The sequence below is a fragment of the Microchirus variegatus genome (assembly GCF_963457635.1).
Source record: "Microchirus variegatus genome assembly, chromosome: 10".
NCBI lineage: Eukaryota > Metazoa > Chordata > Actinopteri > Pleuronectiformes > Soleidae > Microchirus > Microchirus variegatus.
This window is the reverse complement of record NC_139811.1, coordinates 9,306,807-9,330,256: the sequence shown is the minus strand read 5'-3', so window position 1 is coordinate 9,330,256 and position 23,450 is coordinate 9,306,807. Positions and strand designations below refer to the sequence as shown.

Sequence of the window (23,450 nt, the reverse complement as noted above, 5' to 3'; positions counted from 1 at the left end):
GAATTAAAGAGGTCACACCGCTCACGACTACAGGAAGCTCAGTTTGAAGAAAAGTTGATAAAGTGGACAACAATCATGACAAGAACAGTGACGGAGGCAGTTGAGCGAGTAGAAGAAAATAAGAATGTTTTTCTATATGCTGGTTTTACACCTGTATGATAGAAAAACTTTCAATACAAACTCAAGGGAAATTGTCATCAAATGCAGTGAAATACAGAAACTGAACTATTGCCGTCTCTGTAGGTTCACATACTAATGACTAACAGTGGCACTATAGTGCGAGTCAGTCCAACACACACTGTCGTGCTGCTGTAAATACTCACAGGGATAGCTCCTTACTTTGAGGTACTCACACCAATATCACTGACTTGAATATCTACTGATAGTCCATTTTCTTCTACAGACATGTGCACAGCTGTAATTCTTACATTTTTAATGTTCCACCTCAATATCTAGTCAAATGACTTTGACCAATATCTAATTCAGTGTTTCCCAGCCCCACATCTGATTCAAACGGTCAGCTCAAACTTGAGGCAACAGGCTGCACACCTTAATTTTTTACCAATTTTATATTACTAACATATTCCATCACTACAATAAGCATTCACCAGTGAGTGTCCACCGCCGACACGCCACCAAGTGCATCAACAGTCACGTACAGTATGTGCATCGTTCCTAAATATACGGGATTGTAATCCAGTTGTCGAGTACCTGCATGCTGCCTGCTGATTGGCTCATTCTGTCACGTCCTTACCGGGACATGAAGGCCTCGAGCACAGCTACGCTCTCTTTGGGAAAGTATTCCTGCTGAACGACGTGCTCCAGGACGTGGAGGTGGCCGGGAACCACGAGCACAGGCTTCACTTTGTTCTCACTCTGAGTGGGGGACACAGGGATGGACAGTGGACATGGAGATCCATTACGCATAGGTGGGAGAGTTTGGGGAAGAGAGCAGTGGGAGAGTTTGGGGAAGAGAGCAGTGCTGGACAGCTACAGGTAAATGCAGTGAAAAGATGAAAGTGAGTAATGTGGGAATATAAATAAAAAAAACGTACCTTGATAAGTCCGAGCAGCACTAACAAAGCTGATACAAAGCTGATGCCTTGGAAGGTTGGGCAGGAAAAGGCTTTCTTCAGAAGAGCATCTGTGATGAGATAGGTTGAGTTCAGAGTAGTGCTGGGGGCATTAACGTTAACGCACGACACGTTTCCATGACGACTGACCGCAAAAAGACGCGCATGACGTCATGTACTTGAATCCAGATTGTTAAAATTAGTCTCTAAAGTAACACTTAACTTTAAAAACAGAGGCACACATACGCAGTACACGCTAATGGCGCTAAAGGAGCTAATACAGCTAACGGAGCTAATTGGTAAACGGTGCCTGGACTCCGGTGTTGCGGCACGTAAACATGACGCCACGCGCGTCTTTTTCGGTCAGTCATCATGGAAACGCGATGTGCGTCCATGCGCTAAGCACCAGTTCATAGACTGCACATGAAAGTGGACGTAGTATTCTGGTTGGAAAACAAACTCTTTTTAAAGCCTCCGACTCAAAATTCACAGATGTCACCTGCAACCAGGGACATATTGGACATTACCAGTGTCAACCACACACAATGTGGTGTAGTTTCTCATCTATTGTCTTCCAACCAGGGAGATAATTAGCTAAATCAACATCATGTTCTATTGAAGAAGACCTGAAACTAACAGGAGAGACCATTCTCTCAATGTTAACTGATAAATCAAGTAGGCTAATGTTCCCAAAGACTTTCATAGATGCAACCAGTGGAGTCGCCCCCTGGTGTCCAACTTCCTGAGCTTCACTTTTTAAAAACCACAAAACTACATCCATTTTCATAGTGTAAACAAACATGGAAAAACAAAACAAAGAGGGCATCATTTTATGTTTCTCATTAAAGTCTCACCGATACTGTCCAGCACTGCATTCTTAACGTCAACGTTCTCCTCCTTGTATACGGACGCAATCTTGAACAAGGTTTCAGCTGCTTTTGTAGCATCGGTTAGATCCACCTTGACACAAGAGATGGCACAAGTTACGACTTTTAGCTCTACCGCACCTCTCAGTCCTACAGTCCTGCAGGTGAAAACCTAAGCTGGAGTTTACCTCCTGCTCGATCAGCATGGCTCTCTTGGCTCCCAGTTTGAGAAGTTTGTCTGGAGACGGGAAGCTGAGGAAGGACGACACGTCTGGTGGCCGAGGCGCACTCACAGGTGTGGAGAACTTAAAAAGGAGAGAGAACAGAAAGTCATCGAACTGCAACATACAACAAACGTATATAGATAAGCTACCATTTCCTCAAATATTAACTACCGCAATAAAACTGACTAAACAGTGTATGTACAATATACTTACAGATCAGGTTATAATCACACATTTAACCAACCTTGTTCCCATTGCTTTCCTCTTCCTCCTCTTCTTCCTCTTCCTCCTCTATTTCCTCCTCATCCACTTCCTCGTCATCCTTCTCTTCATCTTCATCATCTTCATCCTCCTCATCGTCGTCATCATCATCATCATCATCCTCTGGCTCACCTTCGTCATCGCTGAAGCAGTCAAAGAAGAGAATAGACAAAGCAAGTCAAGTTCAACTCGAGGATGAAGTAAAACATGCCTGAGATGGATTTGCTTGAGCTATACCACCCATGGTGAAGGCTTCGGAAATAGATATGACAATTAACTGTATGTTGCCTCATTAGACTTTAAGTAAAAACTGGCTTTAAGAGGAACCTTCACACAATTTTCTCTGGATTCCTCAAAGTCCATACACCAACATTTCAGAAAACAGGGGAATCAAAACTGAATGGGATTCCTATACCAGCATCTGCTCTTGTGTCTCTCGAAAAAAAGGAGGTTCAGAGAATCGCCAGATAAGCAAAGTAGGTGATAAAAAGCCCAATCTTGATTACCTGAGGGATCCTAAGAGATCACCCATTTTCATGCCTTCCATGATGTCTTTCAGAGCTTTGCAGCCATTGTCTCCAAAGTAGTTACCTGGAAACCAGAAATCATTTTTAAACTGTGGAGTTTCTGTGAAATAAACACAAATCAGAAGTCAAATCTTCTATTCTTCTTTAGCCACTGATGGAAACTTAAGAGCTGACTGTTGTACTTTGAGGTATGCACCTCATTTAGAAGTGAATCATTTAACCTAGAGGTGTGAAAAAAAACTATGCTATTTGCTGCTTTGTACCATTTAGATCCAGCTTCTGCAACTGGTCCTTGTTCTTTACTGCGTGTGCCACAGCCAGAGCTGCCTCCTCTGTGATCTCGCCAAAAGACAGATTGAGTTCCTGTTTAAAGGTAAAAAAAAAGGGCAGAGAATAGAGAATATATATAATCTCAAGGAAAGAATGTGTGCAAACAAATTAAAGGAAATGAAGAACCATTTACAGAGACACACCAAGTCACAACTAGTCTGTCCACACCTAATGCAGAGAGCTGTCACAACTGATAATGTTTTGCACTTAAAAAAAATCAATGAGATCTGAGGCTTTGATCAGTGTCCAGTGTAAAATACAGACTCACCTTGAGGATCGGGAGTCCCTCTGAAACAGTTTCTGCCATTGCCGTGGCTCCTGCTGGCCTCACCAGGCAGTCACCAAAGTTTATTACCTGAATGCTGCGGAGGTGTTTCAGGGCCTGCACAAGGACACAGACATGATCTGCTTATTAGTCATTAATATTCAAATCAAACCCTGCTGAGTGCAAACCAATGTAAGAAAGAAAGAAAGATGGAGCTGCTGTATTATAGATTTAAGATAGGATAGTCCTTTATTAGACCTACAACTACAACATTTACAGTAGAAAAGATGCATATGCAGTGTATATACAGTAAAACAAGATAAAGATAAAGCATTACTACAGCATACCTTCAACAAAATATTATATATAAAATGTGTATTGTATTTTATAGAGCATAGAAGAGTCAAAAACAGAACAATTAAATAGTAATTGTATGTATTTAGAATTAAAATTAGCAAAATGCAAACATTTGAAAAAGAAAGTGAAGGCGACATTATATTTAGCCACCGTTTGTGATTTACAGTAATCAATACTGCACTCTTACCCGAGCCATGGCGATGGCTCCTTTCTCAGTGAAGGTGTTGTCGTTGAGGTTGAGGATACGGAGCTTGGCGTTGTGCTGCATGGCTGAGGCCAGTGCCGTCACACCAGCGTGATTGATACCATTTTGGGGCATGTGCACCTCCTCCAGACTGCCCATCAACTGGGAACAAAAGTCACAGACGTAAAAGTTTGTTAACACAAGGCAAGGCAAGGCAAGGCAAGTTTATTTGTATAGCACATTTCAACAACAAGGTAATTCAAAGTGCTTTACATAAAACATTAAAAAGCATAGAAAAGAGACATTTATAAAATCAGATATAACATCAAAATAAAAACAAGCAACACAGATCTTTATGTTCTGATGGAGTACAAATTTAGCACGACAGTGAGGAATTCTTTCAAAGAGGACTGATGTGTTTTCACATCTTCAAGTTCAAAGGTCAAAGATTACATGTACCTGGAAAGCTTGAGCGAGGGCAGTGGCTCCATCATTCTCCAGACGGTTCCTCCCAGCAACAAACACCTTAAGGCTGAGGGGGGTGCCCTCTGCACTGGATTTCTTATGACAATGGGTTAATGAAGCAGCCAAGATCTGAGGAGTGCATGAACATGAGATGTGTGTTAAACTGTAATAATGACCTTCATCCACGCATTGGTGGATATCCAGTAACACAACAATTAAAACAGCAAATTGTGGGTATGTTTCAGCTCTAGAGTATGACACTCTCCTCTATGGTTGTGTGATTTTATCACTTCAGCAATCTGAACACAGCCTTACCTTGCCCCCTCCTATGCCCATGCCACAATTGTTGAGCCGCAGCTCCTGCAGCGTGTAGCAGGCGCTGCTTTTGAGCAGTTTCTCGATTCCCTTCACCCCATCTGGCCCAAAGGCGTTGTCGCTGAGGTCTAAAACGGCCAGCCTGGCACCTGCCAGCATCAGAGCATCACCAAGTGAATTCTAGAGCACAAAGAGAGAAAGAGACTGAGTGAGTGAGTGAGTGACTGGCAGGCATGAAAAGAAGAGCACAACAATTCAGGAGGTGGACAATTTGCAATATTTTAGCATCAACTTGTTTAGATGTGGACAGTAGTTTACAAAAGGTGCATTACCAAGGCGGGTGGGATCTCAGAGCGCAAACGACCTGTGAACATGTCACTCCAATAACAGAACTGAGGAAGAAACAGTAAACATACAGAGTCATTAATATATTCCATTACACTCATCGTATCACTGATCAGACACAACAATAAAACACATAACTCGTTGAAATGTTGTAGCAGAGCAGAGTATATCCGTGTCCTGTTTAAAAAAATATATATATATATCTCGTTCTCGACAATGAGTTTGAACTATAATTCACAATGACTACGTGGCTTGAGGAAATATTAGAGAAACTGGTCAAGATGAAAGAAATCTGCAAATGTTATGACACTATCACGACAATAACCTTATTTATTTGTATCTTACAGTTTTAAAAGGATTTAAATGAGAATGACTAAATGGTCAATAGTAAACTATTCTCAAACCTTGAACTCGCTCTTAGTCTCGAGGGCCTTGGCGATGGCCTGTGCTGCCTCCACTCCGATAGTGTTTCCTTCCAACCTCAGGGCCTTTAAACCCTCAAAGTCTTGGATCTCCTTCACTATCGTTTCCACTAAAGAGGAGGAACAGGGCACAGGTTTTATAGGTAAAAAGAAGTAAGAAGGCAGACTAATTTATATAAACTCCTGGGAAACTCATTGGTTCAGTGAGAGCTGATGCTCACCTGACTGGGCATCATCCAGCTTTCTTCCCTGGCCTTTGTAGCTCAGCTCCCCTTCGTCTACACCTGTCTTGGCCAGGGAGTCGGCCAACTGCCCAACAATGTCTGTCGCCATCGGGACACCTGAGGGACAAAAAATAATTTATTACTCATCAAGAAGGTCATGTTTTGTTCATGTTTGTCTGTGAGCAGCATAAATAGAAAAGGACAGATTTTGATTACATGTTGTGGCCCAAGAAAGGAATTATTAATATTACATTTTAGCTGCTTTGTTGTTTTGCTTTTTTACCTCAGGGACTAGATTGAAAACCTTTGCATTTAAACAGATTCTGACCTACTATTTACCGATCAAGAATTCACCAAATCAGCATTAGATCTCTTTGAAAGCACAACAAAAGTCAAGCACTATATTATTGTACACTTAGTAATGAATAAGTAGTATTTACTTCTATTTTTACCCAATTGAAACTCAGTTCTATACACAGCACCTAAAGATATACATCTATGTACCCGAATTTTCTTGTGTTTGATGGACATTTATTACCAACCATAAACAAAAACACTGATCACCGAACTGCAGACATATACAACACCATAATATACCATTAAGAGCACCTTTAAAAATCCTATTCACGTCTGTTTTGAGGTGTTTGACTTCAGCTCAGATCTTATGAAAGTGCACAATAACTCGAGAATGTCTGTTATTTCGTTGTCGAGCTCGGCTGCCATGTGTTTTCATTTATACCGGCTTCAGGATCAACAGTCACCGGGGCTCAATGTTGTTTCTGATTGTTTTTTTTCCCTCGTCAGCAGCAGATGACTGGACTGTAACTGTTAGCATTAGCCCGCTGCGCTGCTTCTAATGTGACGCCGGAGGAGCGTGGACAGGCAATTTTGACAGGTAGGTTCAATGGAAACACAGCAGTGGTTCGAGGTTAGTAAAGAATTTTAGTGTGGTGGTTACAGTCTGGTCAATATACACTGTTAACTCGGCTAACTAGCAAAGGTAACCTGACACAGAACGTGGTCGTAGCTCGGCCTCTCAGATAAACCACTGCTGTGTGAGTTAGCATGACCTGTCTCCGCTCCGCCGTTCAAATGTTTTCTAAGACATAAAGTTCTCGCTCTGGTACCGACAACAGAAGTGAATATCAACATTACCACAACACACGCTGACCGCTGCGTCAAGTCAATCCAATCCAGTTAAAGTCATACACTCCCGCTCACCCCTGGTGTTCAAAAATCCAAATTCAGCAACACACACTCGAGATGACGAGCACAGCGCTGGGAGACAACACGGGACTTGTAGTGCAGTAGGACTACAACGGTGCGTTCACGTGCTGCTAAAATGTAGGACAAGAGAAAGTCGCTATCAAGCAGCAAAACTTATTTTCTGTTATTATCATTATAATAGTATAATACTATTACTATTATTGACCCTATAAACTATTATAAATAGTATAGGGTCAACTGATGGTGGATTTTTCTATGACTGACGCTGATATTTAGACATCAGGGCTGTATAAAATGACAATTGCCAAATATGTTGAAAAACAAGTTAAGTCAACTTATTCTATATATTTAATAACAGATTTGACAGTGGTGCAATTTAGTCCAAAACTGGCCTATCGGCTCCTACTGTATACATGCTGCATAACTACCATTGGTGTGTGTGTGTGTGCTGAACCCATAAATCAACCCTCTCATGATGCATTTTTGGGTTATTGTGTTTTCCTGTCAGATACTTTCAAAACTAAGCAGAAAATCATCATCACTACATTTTCCATAACAGCTCATTACAGACCAGTCATTGCCTACTGCTTTGTCCTCCACATGAGAGCCTCGGGAGCTAAAATAATCCCAATTAACAAAGGTCAAAGGGCATGGTTCACCCTGGACAGATTGCCAGCAGTTACACACAGAGATGAACAACTATTCACATGCACAGTTAATTTAGTGTGTACAAATACACCTCTGCGTGTGGGAGGAAACCGGACACACGTGCGGAGACCAGTGCAAACTCCATGCGGAAATGCCCTCGTGAACTCTGAACCTCTGCGCCGCCGTGTGGTCTGAACCAGAACTTCACAAGCAGTGAACAGCAGGGGGCGTCGTTAAAGGGCCAGTGCCGAAATGGAGTAATGTGCAGTTGCCCTGTGGGCGGGGCACAGTGAGCTGCCACTGCCGCCGTTGAGAATCGAAACTTAGGGAGACTTCACTGCTTTCTTTCCTTCCTTCTCGCCCTGCGGCTTGACACCTCTGCTTCTCGGCACGACACAACCGTTCCGCGTCTTTCCCCCGGCAAGAAGCGCCACAGTGCCACAGTTTGGCTTCAATGAACTTCCTCATTTCGCCAGGTAGGTGTTTGTTGTGTTTGGAGCCAGGATAGCGGGGGGCTCGTGCCGGGGCTCGTGCGGGGGGCAGGGGGCATGAAAGCTGGGTGTTTGAGGGCTCCACTCAGGCCCAGTTAAGACTGTCTTCACTGGAAGACGGAGGTTTGTTGCCGTTAACCGGGAGATAAAAGCTTCACTTCACAGCTAACACAGTCAACTAAGGCCGGGCGATAGTTCCGTACCAATAAATGTAGCGATACAATTCTATATATACACTGATATAAAGTGAATGCATTAGCAGGAGGTTTCATATTCGCTGGACATTCGTTTTTCGAAAGACATTTTCTCAATCAAAAAATAGACATTTTCCCATTCTGATTGCTGTAGTAGTTGCCAATGGTAGACAGCTACTTACTACAGCCGAAGTTTTGTTGATTTGCCATTATTGTGAAACGGTATGAAAGTAATTATTATAAATATTATTATTCTTAAATACTCTGTAATAAAAAAAATGACTGGTTGACGATGCCTTTGGTGTGTTTTTCAGAATTATTCCCACCCTGTTTCACCTGTAGCAAGTAGCCGCCTACTACAGCAATCAGAATGAGGAAATATCTTTTTGTTGATTTTTGGTGAATTTTTAAAAAATATTGAATATCATACCGTTTCACAATAATGGCAGATATCAACAAAACGTCACCTGTAGTAAGTAGCTGTCTACCATTGGCAACTACTACAGCAATCAGAATGGGAAAATGTCTATTTGTCGATTGAGAAAATGTCTTTCGAAAAAACGAATGTCCAGCGAATATCAAACCTCCTGCTACCTTATGCTACCTTATATGCATTGAGCAAATACACTTGTAGACATAACACACAACTATGTTTTTGAAAGTCGTGTCGTGTGATACCATTCCTGCCCACGTCGCCCAGCTCTAATGTCAACATAACACCGGTGTATTTGTGTTAATAATCCACTTGTGCTCTTGTCTTCCTCAGTGAAAAAGCATGGACCCTGCCAGACTCAAACGCAAGCAGGAGATAGCCAAAGCCCTTTCCTTTATACAGTGAGTTGTCTTTTAAATGACAGAAAGTGAAACCAGCCCTGACTGATATTAAGCACTCGTTATTCTTGTAACCAAGAAAAGCAGTGTCACTTATTTGGAATTTTGCTTCTTTTGTTTCAGGTCTTCCCTGGCTTATCCAGAGCCAGAGCACTACCAGGTACAAACACAATGTTGTTATTAAGCCACTCTTTTTTTCCTCTTTGCACTTTTTGTGAATCTTATTATCCTCAGTGTGTTGGGCCTGACTTTGTGAAACTCTTTCTGTGTTCTCTCACTGTCTTTTTCCTCGTCTACCATATTACATTTGGACCGACCCTGAATTTTCCAAAATAAAGCTGAGCGATTTGGAGAAAATATTAGACTATTATTTAAAGCGGACCTAGACCGGAAGTTCCAATTAACGCTGTTTTTCTGGTGTGTATCTGCGACATTACTTCGTTTATGAAGCACTGAAGGTTTGAAACAAACAGTTCAGCCACTGCTGAGAACGCTTTGATGTATTGTAATCTCGGGCTCAGCGAGATCTCTGAAAAAACCCGGTCCGGTTACGTAACCAGCATTTCTCCTGAACAGCGGATCCTCCTGGTCCGGGCACATCCGGTTGCGTACATTGAACCGCAGAAGAAGAATAACGTCCGTTGTGGAGGTGTATCACGAGCGACAGTGTCTTCTGACTCTGGGCCAGACTCTGTGTCAAAGTCATAAAAGAGACTGCAGCGGGGAGTCGTGACAAAGCTCTTTTTAAACGTTGTTAAAACAATGTTTTGATAATGAGTAGCAGTGCATCCACCGTTCCAGAGGGGGAAGCTGCGCTTCTGAGAGCTGGTGTGCTAATGATGTCACTTCCGGGTATTGGCTAATCACAAGACAGTTGGGAAGGCTCTACGCTGCCTGGCCAATCACAACACAGTCTGTCTTCTGGGTGTGAGATTTATGTCAGAAACACCGCGACTGAGGAGAGCTTCAATAAGGAATAACGATTACTATCGGCTCATTTACAGCAACTATGAGGTTTTTGACTATAAAAACAAGTTAATGTATGTAAGTAGACCTCCATAACTAACATATATGTGCAACAGGACCACTCTATGTGAGCTTTAAAAATCGAGCTTCACTTCAACAGTTACACTCAATAAACAAACCCATGTGATTGGTCCCATTTTGTGTTTTGTTCAAACAGACATTTGATAAATTCATACGTTTTCATAACCTTTACTACAATAATCGATCCGCCTGGCAGGTGAGATGTCGTCTCGATGCTGAATAAAGAGCAGGATTGTTGCACAAGTGGAATAGTAAATGTGTGACTGTCATTATTCATTCCTACTGTTTAAATCTCTTATTACATAGTATTACGGCATTTGATTTAATTTTTTCACACCCATACATGATAATGTTTTCTTCATCCACTTTGTTGTGGCCGATCTTGAATCTGTTTTTCTTTTCCTGTAACCACTAACATCCATTGTGCATACTATCCTTGCACATCCATGAGCCACTGTAGCCGCACCCAGCTCGTAAGACCATTCATGAAACTTAGAACCATATTCCCTCCTTTACCCCCCCCCCCCAGGATTTCCTGACCCACTTGGTTCGCAACCTGCTCGATGAGGGCAACATCTTGTTCAAAGATGGAGAGTGGGAGCAGGCGGTGAGACAGTTCACTGAAGGCTTGAACGTCTCGCGCTACGCCACCGAGGAAGCCATCCTCATCCCCGAGGCTTTGCTGGAGAGCCTGTATGTGAACCGGGCCACTGCTTTCCACAGCATGGTGAGCTACTTTTGGTCCTGTGGGTTTCTGAGACAGCAGTTTATGGAATACAAATTTGAGGTTGACTCATAAAGGTTTTTACAAAAAATTTGTTTAATATTAACAAATCATGCACACTTTCTGTAGACAATTTGTAGTATATATTTTAAATGGTGTATAAACTAAAAATCAAATGAAATGGGTAATAAATGAGTAAACTTGCAAAAATTATTAATATTCAGCTGGTTAATTTGATAATAATCCATCAGTGCTGATTATTTTAAAATGTGTCCAATACACGTCTAAACAGAACTCAGTTAAGCTTAGCTCAAAGAATAAATTTAGTGACTATTTCACGCTTTGGATGTTTACCTTTTGTACACAGTTATATACTATCACTGAGGGACTTTTAGCAGCTAAGGTGTAATATTCATTGATCCAATATTAAGGGTGTGCGCTGATTCTTTTATGATGTATCTCTGTGAAATTGGTTGTTTCATCAAATCAACTTTGTGGGTTGGTTCACTTTTTCCACTTCATGGTGGATACGGTTTCAGCAGAATTTGGCAGATTTGTAATGCAGAAGCATTTAATGAATCTAGATCAAGGAGAGTAGATGTGAACAACAGAAGATAACAGTGTAATGTCTCCCCAGTCTGAAGGTTAACATTCTGTCAGGGTGTATTAAAACGGCACCATTTAAAAATTGCAAGTTGCAAGTAACTAGTGCAGTGCCCTGTAGGAAGTATGTATTCCTATATTGGGAGCTAACATAATACAAACACTGTGCAACCTCTTTAGGCACAACGCAAATGTTTTCATTTTCCATTGCATTAGTGTAGCTAGATGTTGTGACAGATGGCTAGCTACGCTAATGCTAATTGAAAATGAAAACATTTGGGTTGTGCCTAATGAGGTTGCACAGTGTTTGTCTTATGTTAGCCCTACGCCAATGCTAATCCTAGCCTTGCTAGCTTACCTTTGGAAACAGGTTTTACCAAGTTAGCCGCAAAGTAGTAGCATGCTAATGCAAAATAAATATGTGGTCGCGTATCAGTGAATGGACAGCGACTTTGTCGTTTCAGAATAACACCATGTTATAATGACTCAGCCCCTCTTATTGTTATGTCCTTGGCTGCTTATGGGAACTGGGGTTAGCTTGACTGTCATCAGTCATTAATGAAATCAGTCATTTATCTGAGCTTTTAGATCTCACTTGTGTGTATTCTGTGGGAAGACTGATGTATCATCATCATCAATAATTTATGATATAGAATAAATCAGGGTTGAATTTTGAGAGTAATCAACAATGATATAATGGCAAAATAGCAATATACTATAGAGAGAGTGATATTTGCATGAAATTACTCAGTAGACTAAATAATTGATCAGAAAAGAATGAACTTCAGACGTCAACAATGTGGTCATCTCACTGAGGCACTATATCCAGACCAACCCATTACTAATAGAGGGTCAATGCAGATACTAACAATTACACTGTTGTGTTAAAAACACACACACATAATAATGCAAATAATGCTTTTTTCCAAATTACTATACTTTTTATTCTAGCTGCATCCTATAGTTTATCCATTTGATATCCTGAAGAACGCAACAGGAAGAGGTGGTATTAAGAGAAAAAAACTCGGCATATATGTTGGCCTTTCAGAAAGGGGCTCATCTCTCCTCACGCTTGAATTAAGAAGCTGCCTCTAAAGGCAGTATTGCGCTTAAAAGAATGTGACCTGTACTAAATCACTTCGATGTGTTTATGAGCCGTGCAAGGCCACATACCAAGGACACACTCTCCAAATCTTACTTTGTACTTGTTTCACGTTGTCCACATTTGTCGTGTTTTCTGCAGGGGGAATACGATCGCGGCGTGCAGGACTGCGACCAAGCGCTCGCATTGTGTAAGGAAAGCCAAAGAGCTCTGTACAGGAAGGCACTTTGTTTGAAGGAGCTTGGGAGGCACAAGGAAGCCTACAACTGCACCACAGACTGTCTCCTTATCACTAGACTGGTAAGTAAGAGAGACAATTGCAATTCAGTTGACCTCCATGCAAACACATCTGGAATAATGCTAAACGCTGTTCTCACGCATAGGATGACTACGTCACTGACAGAGAGCGTGTGATGATGGAGGGAAGTTATCACTTTGTTTGAGAAGTTAATTCTTGGCCTGTTTGGCCCACGTTTTGACCTGGTATAAACATCTGTCCATTTTCAGAGCTGTACTCATCACTGTCCAGATGATAATACCAGGTCCAAACAGGGTCTTAGTTGTACAAAAACTCACTCACAAGTGGGGGTGGGCAAAAATGAATAACTTGATATTATAATAATAATAATAATAAATAGAAGGCATTGATTATTTCTTACAGATTATATCAGTGGATACAATGTTTCAGGAAAACAAACTTATTTTCTTTATACTACAGTGTCGAAACATTGAACTCCGGGTAAATAGCTCTGCTGTAAGAGCAAATAAACAAACAATTCAAGGACTTAGCTGCGGGGGCTGGTGTATGACCACACTTGGCTAACCTGTGTGGCAAGGAGGACGCTAGAGAGAGAGGTCATGTGATCACATAGGTCCACTTGTGATCACGTGACACTGAATTCTGCTCACCGCCACACGCAACGTGCAGAGTTTCAGTGCTGGGTTTCCTCGTTTAAATACTCGATAATGTTAATTAGCACATCTGTAGAGCAACAAAACGATATTATATCTTGCCCACCTCTATTCACAAGGTCCACTTGAATGGATTTTCAGCTGCGTGTTGATGGGTTGTGTGATTCCACCTGACTGATATATCTGAAGTTTGACTGGATTGTTTGCCTTGACATGTAGTGCCCCCTGTGGATGAAGCCTAACAGCTTTGATGTAATTCTGATTTTCATTTAGTAAAAACAGCGCTGTTTTTAAAAAAAGTGTCATTTATCATTTACATTTGATAAAAATGCCCTCTTTTAGTTAATTGGGAGTTGAGACAAAGTTTTTATTTTAGTATTTTGGAGCCTTTTGGAGCACAGTATCTGATAAAGAGCACACAATGACAGGTTGTCTTTCAGTAAATTCAGCATACGCCATATAGGATGCAACATAGAAATTACAGCCAGCCTGTGTTATAAAATATATAAGTCTTTACAATGATTAATGAATGTTAGCATGCCACAGAAATGTCATTTGTCTGATGAACCTGATGGTTTAACAGCATGTTGGTTTTGTTCAGATGCTCAATGCACATGTCACATACTTGTTGTTTATGTACTGAATCAGTTAATTATTTATTTTTTATTTTTTTTGTTGATTCTTGACAGGACAAAGATGTAAATGAGCTGGCACAGGAGCTCGCCGTCCACCTGGGACTAAAGAACAGAAAACCATATATCAGCACTAATGTGAGTAATTCTTTGAGGTGTGAATATTAGCAACATTTATGGGTGAGGTTGCGCATTGTAGATGAATATCCTTCACTTCCAAGTCTGTTGAAAACCCTATGTGGCCTTCAGTTAACATCATTCCTGATATGAATATAAAGGCTCATTCTGGGGGTAATGAAAACATTCACAAGAATTAATTATGTCATTTATTTGTCTTAATTTCTGCCAAATGAACATAATCCCACCTAAACCTTACTCACAAGACCATTAATCAAAGGATATTATATCACTTAGTAAGTAAGTAATTTGAATATGATTATGAACCACCCAAAATGGGGAAAGTGAGGGGAAAAACACCCCATGCTGTCATATTACCTATCTTCATGTAATATGTCACATTACTCAGCTTTTGTTAATAAAAAAACAAACCTCAATTCAGCCCTGTGTATGTCTATAATCAGCTTTATCGTCAAAAGTCGTGTTTGAAAACTCTGCTCATACTCTACTATCAGCGACGTTCTGAAACCAAGCAAACATCTGCAGGGGATGGAGTCAGCTTCCTGTTTACGCCGACGTGTGCATGACTGTTGCACCTGAATAACTATGTGATATACTGTTTGTTCTTATACCACCTGAGTATAATATTATAGATGTAGCTTCCATTTACTTTGCATCTCTTATCAAGTTTATTTCCTCTCCCCCAGGACCACGTACATGTGACGAGAGTTGTCGCCAACAGAAACATGACCACTGACGCCAACAAGGCAAGTCCTCCAGTGATTTATTTATGTGTTGTGGTTTTATAAATGCTTTCCTGTGTTGCAGAAATATTTTTGTTGGGTTATTACTCATCTCCTCACATCCTCCAGATGTTAATTTTCTTCCTTGCTTCTCACCTGCAGGTGTCTGATGCTAATTTAGGAAACGGTATTAATCCTCTGAGCAGCCTCGCACCAGGTGTGAACACTTGACTTGAAACTTGTTATATGAAAATATACAGGCAGCGTGTACGTTACATTCGTTTTTCATCAGTTTTACATATAGCAGGTCATATCTAAATATATCATTTTCTGCATCTCTCAGTCAGCTTTCCCAGCATGCCTCAGTCCATTGTGGAAGACTCTGAGCTGATGGGAGACGACTTGGACAGCCTGCTTGACTGCTTTTCCACCCAACAGGAGACAACTGAGGTAAAGGAGTTTGGTCGCATTCACACAGGCGATCGATCCGTGTGATTGATGTCGCCACTGCGTCGTCATGTTCCTACAACAGGCTTGAATGGACAAACTAGCCAGAGCGTCCATTTTGCATAACCACACAAACTTAAGAGTATCCTTCCTGTTGGAGGGTGAGCAAAGGAAGATGTCCTTCGTTTGTTACAGACTGCAGTTTCACTATTAGAGGCTCAATCCCATTTCACCCCTCACCCCTAAAATTTAGCCTTACCTCTTACTGTTGCGTGGTCACATGTAGGTGTAGCATGTCCCAGTTCTTGTTGAGGTACAGCTGCAGGGTGAACTGGACCTTCAAATTATGGACCTTATGCGTGTTCTCTGGTACAGACCATAAACGGGTGCATGAGTATTCCCAGGCATTGAATAGTCCATTATTGCTCAGAATTGTAATAGAACAGCAGCTGGAAATTGCATTTTTCTGGCAAACATGTTGCATTTACTTACATGAGGATGTATCACTTCCTTAAAGTGTCCCATTTCATAGAGCTGGATACTAACCAATACCCCTTGTAACTCAGTTCCAGAAGGAAAGGGTAAAAATGAGAGTCTGGCCTAATTCTTGCACATTGGACCTAAGTAATAAAGTATAGTAAAGTAGTTAGAAATTAGAATCCTCTTGATATTTGACAGTGTTTTCATTTCCACGTCATTAAAAACATTTGAATCTAATCATCACTTGTTGCACTTTGTTTTTAGTTTTTACATTTCTTTTGTCTTGCTCTTGCTCCGTCAGACTCGCCACACTGACGCAGCGCTCTCGGATCCCAGCAGAACATCCACTGGCACACGCACAGCTCCTGCGATCCTGCCTGCTCCAACACCACAGCTCCCCCCGGCCTTCTTTAACTCCGCCATCAGCCAGCTGAACTCCCTGGATTCTTTTTCTGCCGGTGGCCACAGCACCACTACCACTACCACCACCACCACCACCACCACCACCACCACCACAACAGCAGCACTGGACATCCTGGACGACATCTCAACCTTGCAGGGACTGGACATCTTAGACGACTTTGCTGGAGTTGGTGCAGCTGTGCCAAATGTAGGACTGACCTCTACGGCACTAGAAACCCTGAATGGCCTTGATTCTCTTGATGAATTTTTGGATACAACGCCCACTGCTGCTGCTGCTGCTGCAACTGAGGAAGTGAATACAATCAGAACAGACTTGACTGTGAAGAATAAACGCCTTAGTGATTCACTGGACGACATAGAGCCTGTGTTTAATCTGGCTGCTCATAGTAGTGATGTCTCTGTGTTTGGTGTGAAAGCGCTGGACCAGCTCGACTCCCTCGATGTCCTGGACTCGTTTTGCATGGTGAAACACGTCGGGCCGGTTTTACCAGGTGTCATTGGAGGATCAGGCCTGGACTCGCTCTCTGATTTCAGCACATCTGGTGATTATGATTCATGGTGACATATTACAATTATGGCAATACATGGGGTCTTTCCTTTTGTCTAGGTTGCTTTGACACATGTTTTTAACCTTGTGCAGATCTACTCAAAAGCCTTCTCATCATATTATATTGCAGAAGAGCTGTAACTAGTGTTTGAGACCCTTAACTTCTCAGGAAAATATTTACTGACTTCCTAGGTTTCACTTTTCAAATTGGAAGACTGTCCATTTTTAAATACAGTCTAGGCCCTTCAAACAAGGAAAGTAAGCCCTTTTTGTACACATGGTCATGGTTCATGGTTATGAATTTACTGAAAATGAGGAAAGATATTGTGTGTACAGTGGTAAATATTTGGCAAATGTCGAGCAATGTCTGGAAGCACTGTGTACACATATTTGTACAGTATATGTAAATTATTGCAGGTATTCACAATTTGTAACCTGACTTTCTTGTATTCCAGGCTCTCACACAGCTGTAGCCCCTGTAGTTTCACATTCCCCAAAGAATAACTATAAAGTAAGGCTGATCATTATTTTGTTTTACATTATTTTGAAAGCAGTAACCAATGTCTTATTTTAATCGTGTCCCTGTAGGAGAAGAAAACCAAAGCAGGGCCAGCAGGTTCTAACCCTCTGTCCTCCACCCACGAGTTCCTGCAGGCCTGCTCGCTCTGTTTCCCTCGAGAAGGTAAGGTGATGGTGTAGTTCTGTAAAGTCCTGACATGTTTACAATGCCTATGTTTCTTCCCATTTTAAATATTGAATCGTTTGTTTTCAGGTCAAGGGATATATTCATACGTTCACAAACCAGACCTGGTTCACAGCTGCAAGCGAGGCATTCTGTTATGTAGACGAAAGGAAGGGCACCCTCCTTCAGAGTGGACCCGAGTGAGACCAATTCCTCCTTGCACATCCTTTAAAGGGCCCTTTGTCCTTTGCCGGGGTAAGGATCTCAAACTCCTGTCCACAAATTATTTGCAGGTGCTTAATAACAAATGCACAGAAAGACTGTGATGCGCCTCTCATTCTTTCCATTTCACATATTGTGTCCATGTAGAATAAAAGCATTAAAATTGTGATGTATTATACTTTTTAATTGACTTTTGGACTGTATAGAGTGGAATATTGTCAGGCAATCATAGGTGAAGATGACTCTCATCACAAGACGGTTGAATGAATTGCCACTGATAACAGTTATGCCAGCCTCTGACTAACAACTAATGATCGCTGTGTTCATGTGAGTGAATTATGTATTTACTTACGCATTCAGAGCTGCTGAATTCGGGGGATTTGGGTGTGTGCAAGTATGGAGAGAATTGTACGTTTGCCTACAACCAGCTGGAGATCGACGTTTGGACCGAAGAGCGGAAAGGGTGGCTGGACAGAAACCTGTTGTTTGAAACAACAGGTGTCAAACTGGATCCTGTGAACAGCATCAAAAGCCTTCTCCAGGAATACAAGGGCACGTTCATCTTCCTCTGTCGGGTAAGTGAATTTAGACATAATATACACCGATTTGGTGTATTTAGAAATAAAATTGACTTGGCTAGCGCAATACTGCTGTTGTGCCTCCTTCTCGCCTCCATCAGACTTTACGTAAATCACATCACTTCCTGTTTGCAGCATTAGCATGTCTCTGAGTTTACTTGTTGCTGGTCTCATTTGAGCTTCTTTTCTGTTTCTCTGTCTCTCTCTTTAGGAATGTTACGACAGCAAACCTAGAATCATCAGTATACGCCGCAGAGACAATCCCACCGTCTGCTCTAACCTGGATGCTCGTCACACTTTTGATGCCAACAAGTGAGTGTGTTTGCAACATGTTTGCTCACTTCACTCATCTGTGACGTCTGCAACTCGTACTATATTTCTCGATTTCTCCCTCAGATGCTTGGCTTTTGTGGTGAGGACCCACAATGTGAACTACAGCAAGGTCCGTCCACTGAGCGTCCTGTGTCATTTGGATCTGTGCTACAAAGCCATGCGGTACGGCTGCCAGAGAGAGGACAACTGCCACTATGCCCACTCCATCATAGAGCTCAAAACGTGGAGAGTGCAACAAGACACAGGTGCAGCGGAAGGAAATAGTGGAATCAAGAGCGATTGGCGTTCATTTCTTACTTCGATAATGAGACCAGAGGACAGGAGTGTTGTGTTGTAATGTTTCACTTGTATGTGTGTATCTGTGTTATTTGCAGGTATTAGCCCTGAGGAGATCGTGAAAGTAGCCATACAGCATCACGAGAAGCAGGCGCAAAACTCAAGCAAGCAGAAATGCAATAGGGTAAGAAAACGGTGACATTTTCATTGTCTTTGCTGCCTGAAATGTTCCCCTTATGTCATTTTTATAAAGCTATTAGCAAGCATAGTGCATTTATACAAATCTATGTAATTATTACTAGTTTTTTGTACAATTTGTACATTTACGGTTATTTTACGGCTCATACTGACAAGTGTAAGTGATTATTGCTTTTTATTTTTGTCATATTCGAGCAGTTGTTTTTGGGAAGTGGGGGTAGCAAACAGAAAGGAGCAGCAGGAGCTAGAAAAAGTCTGAACATGAAGTTGAAGCTGGCGTGTGCTCAGTGCTGGCGGGATGGCCAGATCAGTGAACCAGATAAAGCCCTCAAGTACTGCACTGCTAAGGCCAGGCATACGTAAGTAAAAAAAAGAAAGAAAAAAAGTAATGTTAAATAAATCAAAAATGTATTTAAAGTATATGTTCTGTTTGTTAAATTACAATGGTTACCTAGACATGTGATGATATCAGAGATCCAGGTGAAACCCAAACATTTTAACTTTAAAGCCTGCTTTAAAACAAACAAACTTCTAAAAACCAATAACAATAAAAGCGCAAATACACCGAATCACAAGGTCAAGGCAGGCAAGGCCCCACGATGGTCTGGAGACCTGTCCACTGTGTACCCCACCTTTCGCTCAATGTCAGCTGGGATTGGCTCCAGCAACCCTCATGTGGAGGTTTAATTTAAACACCTGGTTTAATCTTGTCTTAATAGTTCTTATTATTATTCTACTACTGTGTATTTCCTTGTATTCATTTTAATTGTGTTTAATTGAGTCCATGTGTTTTATCCTGGTTCATCCCCCTCAAAAAACACTCAATTACTTTGTTTTGAAAACCTCTATGTAAAATAATTTGTGTGTGTCTTCTTCATCTTCATCATTTCCAGGTGGACTAAAGACAGACGTGTGCTGCTGGTTTGTTCTTTAGAGAGAAGCAAATGGCTTCCCGTCCGTCCACTGCCTCATTCAAAGAACTTCCCTTTCCAGTATGATGTAAGTGTCCGGCACTTCCTATTGTGCAATGTAACATAAAAGTTTTTTTTTAATTAAATACGCTTAATACATGCGGTGCTTTACGAATGAAAGTGCACATTTACCTGTTGTTGCTGACTGTGCCACCTCTTGAGAGTCTGTACTGCAGTCTGAGCCTTTGTCTCTGCAGATGTGTGGCCAGATTTTAGCAAAAAAGAAATGTAACTTCACTGGGAACTGCACCTTTGCTCACAGCCAAGAGGAGAGAGAGATGTGGACGTATATGAAGAATAATAACTGTGAGTTATTGAAACCGCTTTTCAGTCAACAAAGTCTGGTTTTCAGAAGCTGGTCTGTCTGGTCTCCTTTTGCCATTTGGTGATTCATTGTGACATGGCATGACTCAATACAGCACTGGCTCTATAGTGAAGATTAAAAAAATAATATAACTAAACAAATATAACTTGTGTGTGTCTGTAGTGCAAGACATCCAGCAGGCTTATGACATGTGGCTGACAACATCCACTCAAACCCGTCATGCAGATGAAGCCACACTCACCCAGCCCTTACCAGAAGAGAAATTTATTGTCATGCCAACTGACTACGCTGAACTGATGGTAGGGTTTACATTTATTTGTCAGTTCCATAGAGTCAAAGTCAAAAAAAAAAAAAAAAAAACTCCACGGATGATAAAACTATTGTCCCTGATTTGAATTTTAGAGCGGACTCTACTGCCGTCTGTGCGGCAGACACAGTAACAGTGAGCGCCAGTGGCAACAGCACATCTCCACTGAGAAGCACAAGGCTCGAGTGTTCAGCTGTGAAGGAGAAGATGAGGCCCTGACGTGGAGCTACCGGTTCCCTGGAAAATACTTTGAACTCTGCCCCAAGTGAGTCCTTCTCCTGGATCAGTTTTGGGAGTGAACTGGTTCGCGATACTGCAAATATTTATTGACTGACATACTATTTAAAGTTCTTTTAAATGATCTAATAAGAAAAACACAGGGTATGTGATTGTAGTTGGCCATTTAGCAGCTAAACAACTGGATGTAGATCTCACAGTCAAGTTCTAAACTCATTTTTGGCATCCTGTTCATGACTAACAGGATGACTGGCGTATGCCACGACGGTGTTAGCTGTGACTACGCCCACAGCCCGGAGGAACTTCAGGAGTGGAACGACAGACGCGATTTTCTACGACAGAAGCTGGCCAAGGCCAGAGACGATATGCTCATCATGCCTAATGAGTTTGACTTTGGGAATTACAACTTCCTACTTCAGGACTGAGGCATTTAATTATGTTTTCCCCTTGTGAGCCACGAATGTGAGTTTTTGTTCCTGCCAGACTAACATATCAGTATATTAGGTATTTTCAAGAAGCATGTGGTGGCGTATTACCTACCACTGCAGCCTCACTGCGAGAATGGAGTGATGATATATAATGATAAGTGAGGAATTTTCAAATTTTGTATCCAGTTTACCAAAGAAGCACTTCAAAGGGATTTGCTTTCTCAAAAACCATGCAGCATTTACTTTCACCGGGTAAATATATTAATTTCTTCTTGTTCATGTCTGTTCAGTGTAAACAAAAACAAATCACTTGATACAGAAAAAGTCAGACTTGTGTTGATGCTGATGAAAAACACAGGAGACAAACGGTGGTTTAATCCATGTGAAGTTTACACATACCCTTTTTTTACAGCTTTATATTTACTCCTCTGAAAATATTGTATTCCAATGTTCATAAAGAGAGGACATTAAATTACCCCACAAGTGATATGTCACATTCTAAATCTTGATCCCAAATAAAAATATGCACTGTTCGGTTCCAGGACACGCAAAGACGTATAGTTTGTTATTTGTGGAATAATGTGATGTTTTATTATAATAGATTTGGTAATAATAACCCTAACCCAAATTAGAAGCAGTAAGATAGCACTGTTGCTACAGCCTGATGTGTGACCTCTGTAAATGCCAAATAATATTTTTTTTTCCATGAAAGCTTCCCACATTTTCAAAATGTTTGGATGTATGAGGGTGAAAGGTGTAGCATTGGTGAAGTTTTTATGAGGTGTATTAGGTTTTATTTGGCATTAGTACCTGCACAACTGCAGTACGAGTGCCCGGGGATTTTTATACACGCTCTTAGAAAAGAGGTAAAATACCCAGTGATGAGAATAAGAATAACACCATTAATAATAATATTATATTTTGGCAACAATACATAGCACATTATATATATATATGTATAAACAGGATTGTTTACACAACATTCTTTTAGAAACTCATGTAACCACAATTTCGTTCAGCAGTAGTCAAATATTGCCGTTTCTGAGAACCAGGACTGTAGTGCAGTACCCCCTCACATCGTTAGGTGGCGTGTGGCGCTCAGCTTGTTCAAACCAGGTGGAAACCGGGGCCTGAGTCTCGAGTCTCGTCAGTGTACTGCACGTGCTGTCGTGCGTGGAGACAAATGTGCTCTGTTGTTGTTGTGCTTTTGATTCGTCAAGAGTCCGCCCACTGCTCTCTGATTGGCCCATACGCGTGATTGACAGGCGCGCGCTCCGCTCTCGTCGAATCAGCGCGGCTCCCTGTGTGCCGAGACTGTGAGGACTTGAGGAGAGAGTCCCCGTGAGGAGGAGAGACCTGCTGCTGCCGCTGAGAAGTTGGTATAAGTGACTCAAGTCAGCACTTTCGAGAACAGACACTCACTCGGACACAGGAGGAGCATCTCTGACTACGACTTCAAGACATTAGAAGAGGACAGTTTGACAGCTCGCCATTATGTCCATAACAAACCAAATCTACATGGGAGACAAGAGCGACCTCCCTGACCTGCTCAAGTCCTGGGCTGACTATGCTTTCTCCTTCCCTGCCTTCGATGACTGCGGTAAGAATATAAGTATATAATGTTGTTGTATAGTTTTTTTCACGTAGGAAAGCCATTCACTTTACTCTAAATATACTTACTAGCCGAGTACTTGTTTTCCCTTGAGTCATTTGTAGAGTGAGTACTGTGTTGTACTACATTACGAAGACTTGGCATGCCAGTGGGCAATAGTTTTAAAAAGTATATGTAACTAGCAACTCGGTGCACTATTTACTACTTATACCTAAGACATACTATGTACTATTTATCCATGTAAGGTACAAGTAT

The 23,450-nt window shown here is 41.5% G+C and overlaps 2 protein-coding genes across 2 annotated transcripts; one reads left to right on the top strand and one right to left on the bottom strand.

The window, feature by feature from the left end:
• Positions 1-750: 750 nt before the first annotated feature.
• On the bottom strand, positions 751-7,075 carry LOC310933258 (ran GTPase-activating protein 1-like; the record flags this gene model as incomplete). The annotated part of the gene is made up of 15 exons (XM_083896695.1): positions 7,014-7,075; positions 5,856-5,975; positions 5,617-5,744; positions 5,200-5,259; positions 4,868-5,047; positions 4,547-4,681; positions 4,091-4,249; positions 3,550-3,663; positions 3,215-3,314; positions 2,931-3,015; positions 2,408-2,567; positions 2,128-2,244; positions 1,928-2,033; positions 1,056-1,144; positions 751-876 (listed from the first exon to the last, which is right to left on the bottom strand). The coding sequence occupies exons 2-15, from the start codon at positions 5,965-5,967 to the stop codon at positions 751-753; spliced, it is 1,671 nt and encodes a 556-aa protein (XP_083752821.1). The 5' UTR covers positions 5,968-5,975; positions 7,014-7,075.
• Positions 7,076-8,071: 996 nt separating this feature from the next.
• Positions 8,072-22,105, top strand: LOC310932463 (zinc finger CCCH domain-containing protein 7B-like). Its single transcript, XM_083895789.1, has 23 exons — positions 8,072-8,209; positions 9,185-9,252; positions 9,373-9,409; positions 10,826-11,023; positions 12,867-13,025; positions 14,327-14,407; positions 15,094-15,153; positions 15,292-15,346; positions 15,473-15,579; positions 16,358-17,021; positions 17,482-17,537; positions 17,615-17,708; positions 17,799-17,963; positions 18,291-18,505; positions 18,720-18,820; positions 18,905-19,086; positions 19,216-19,301; positions 19,514-19,674; positions 20,209-20,314; positions 20,484-20,592; positions 20,774-20,910; positions 21,014-21,183; positions 21,400-22,105. Exons 2-23 carry the CDS (start codon positions 9,194-9,196, stop codon positions 21,578-21,580), a joined length of 3,183 nt encoding a protein of 1,060 aa, XP_083751915.1. The 5' UTR covers positions 8,072-8,209; positions 9,185-9,193; the 3' UTR covers positions 21,581-22,105.
• The last annotated feature ends 1,345 nt before the right edge of the window (positions 22,106-23,450 follow it).

Bases quoted from the DNA above. Each gene is read 5' to 3' on its own strand.
- LOC310932463 (XM_083895789.1), top strand. From the start codon at position 9,194: ATGGACCCTGCCAGACTCAAACGCAAGCAGGAGATAGCCAAAGCCCTT. The intron at 9,253-9,372 runs GTGAGTTGTCTT...CTTTTGTTTCAG, and splicing joins AAAGCCCTTTCCTTTATACA to GTCTTCCCTGGCTTATCCAG. The intron at 19,302-19,513 runs GTAAGAAAACGG...ATATTCGAGCAG, and splicing joins GCAAGCAGAAATGCAATAGG to TTGTTTTTGGGAAGTGGGGG.